The sequence below is a fragment of the Dreissena polymorpha genome, chromosome 6, assembly GCF_020536995.1.
Source record: "Dreissena polymorpha isolate Duluth1 chromosome 6, UMN_Dpol_1.0, whole genome shotgun sequence".
Classification (NCBI taxonomy): domain Eukaryota; kingdom Metazoa; phylum Mollusca; class Bivalvia; order Myida; family Dreissenidae; genus Dreissena; species Dreissena polymorpha.
Window position 1 is genome coordinate 112,541,440 of NC_068360.1, and position 2,520 is coordinate 112,543,959.

The following is a 2,520-nucleotide window of genomic DNA, read 5'->3' on the forward strand; positions in this document are numbered from 1 at the left end:
TTTTTTGCCCAGTTTGTAATGAGCATGGTCATATTGGGGCAATGGTGCATGGCTTGCGTTGATTGGTTAAACTTACACCAAAGGCTGTCAATTTGAGTAAATAACATTAGATTTTTATGATAATATCTCCTTGATAAGATCAACATGTGATCGGAGAGAGAACGTAGTTTATGGATGCTTGTTTGCTGGCCCATGATTGACTGGCCTATGATTCAAACACTCACTTTCTTGCACTTCGTTGTTGACATGGATGTCTGCTAACGTCATATTAAAGTTATTGCCATGCAAACAACCGATTTAAATTTAATGTATATTCTCGTAAATTACACACTATTTTAAATATTGTTGATAAAGAATTGCCAGATCAAGCAGTGAATTTAAAGACATCAACATTTACATTTGTATTCATGACGGAAAAAAGTAAATAGGACATGAAAAGGAAAACGATGCAAAATATCTAGATTTGAAAGCAACGTGGCGTATACTCACGTGAATAAACACAAACCAAACAGTCTTGCAAAAAAGTAGACAGGCGATCACTTGCAAAATAATGGAATACATAATCAATAAGATTAAGACACTAAGAAAACTGCGTATACGACGATAAAGTTTAAGTTGCAGTTCTATGAAAAACTAATTAGCATATCAGTTTCAGAACATATCGAAATAGTTTACACCAGTAGCTTGTTATCTACTTTAATTTAATGTTTGAATATTCAGTTGTATAAAGTTGTTCTTCATGTATATTTTTTGCAATATTTTTTGAATGCTGTTATTCACGTAAAACACATAAGTTAAGTATGTTTAATTATCAATTGTTCCAAATAGGGTACATTAATTTGCTTTAAACTTTTCAGAAATCGTATTTCCTAAGTGTGTTGAGTATTTCAATACCCCACTCCTTATGTTATACATTCTAATACACGGGTGTATTCATGGAACCGTTTCGCAGACAACGTGAATGTTATAATTCATATCACACCTCAGGTCCACCCAAGTCCAGTTTGCTGCTTCATAGACGCCGAAACACATCTCATTTAGGCCGCCATTCATTTCAACTGGGCTGAAGTTGTTGTAGCTCACATTGGGAAGAGATCCATTTTCTGTTTTCTTAATGCCCAGCCAGTATCCAACAGATCCATTTTCTGTAATATTTCGTTTAGTGATTACACATTTTAGTATCTTATATATTTAGAATAACAACATTAACATAACATTAAATGCGCCATCACTTCAAAGATGCATACATAGCGTATATATTCCTTTATCATGATAAGCTTTAATTCTCTTAGTAGGCGTTCAAAACTTTGTAAATCATTAAAAAGAAAAATATATTAATATTTATCATGATAAGCTTTAATTCTCTTAGTAGGCGTTCAAAACTTTGTTAATCATTAAAAAGAAAAATATATTAATATTTCTATTTGTTTGTCAGTGAATTGGTTTCAGTCAAAATTGTCCAGATCATGATATCTCGTGTAGCTCTGCGTCGAGAAGCTTACACATACACGTTTTATAAACATGTCCACATTAAACATAGTTAAAGTTAATGAAAAACGACCATGCCAACGTCAGCATACGTGTGAGAAACTGACGTTTGACGTAGAGATCTTAATTACAAATGCAAATTAAATGGTAATAACAGTTTTTGGTATATAACTTTGTCACAACGTATTTGTTTAAAACACTCTTTTGAAGATTGCAACCCCGACAAAGCACCTTCGTAAAGAGGAAAACAATATACTGACTGCTGTTCATCCATCTGAATCCTACATGTTTATACACAAAAGCGTGAATTTAGTATCAACATCTTTGTAATAATTTCCCATGTTTGTCTTATTACTTTGATACACACCGGTTCCAATTATAAAAACGTTTTTTTTCCAGGAATTCACACACACACACACAAACACGTGTCTTTTCGAAACGGAGCAAAAGCGTATTAACCATGGAACATGTGTAATATTATTGTTCTTCCTATACAAATAGACAATTTGTGAAACATGATACATGTAAAACATATTTACCATATAACGAAATGAACTTTGCAGTAACGAACTTGTCTTCTTCCTCGGATTCCAATGTGACAACTTGACTTCCACAATCGGAACAGACGTCCTTAAAAGCAACATATTTGAATAAATTGTCAGTAAATACTCACAATAAATATGTCAATTACACTGCGATGAAAACACTTTGAGAAAAATGATATACAATATATGTATGTAATAATTTGATAAATCGATCAAACTATTAAGTCCAGTAATCTGTTTACTCGTGACATGCCAGAGTTTTGCTGCGTTAGTATGACTCTAAAATTGAGAAGTGTTTGTTGCGAGATGAGATATGTTTAACTACGCTACTTGTTTTGTTTAATAATACAAAACGATGTTATATAAACAACAGTCTAAAAATCAAAGTTCAGAGACATCAACGGGTGAAGAAAATCGATTTTTGCTGCATTAAATTGCATAAACGAATTATAAGTGAGAACATTCATTCAACTGAATAAACATTCGA

The 2,520-nt window shown here is 32.4% G+C and overlaps 1 protein-coding gene across 1 annotated transcript; it reads right to left on the reverse strand.

Annotated features, from left to right (window-relative positions):
* Positions 1 to 689: 689 nt before the first annotated feature.
* LOC127835377 (perlucin-like protein) lies at positions 690 to 2,319 on the reverse strand. Its single transcript, XM_052361779.1, has 3 exons — positions 2,276 to 2,319; positions 2,028 to 2,118; positions 690 to 1,145 (listed from the first exon to the last, which is right to left on the reverse strand). The coding sequence occupies exons 1-3, from the start codon at positions 2,282 to 2,284 to the stop codon at positions 934 to 936; spliced, it is 312 nt and encodes a 103-aa protein (XP_052217739.1). The 5' UTR covers positions 2,285 to 2,319; the 3' UTR covers positions 690 to 933.
* Positions 2,320 to 2,520: the final 201 nt, after the last annotated feature.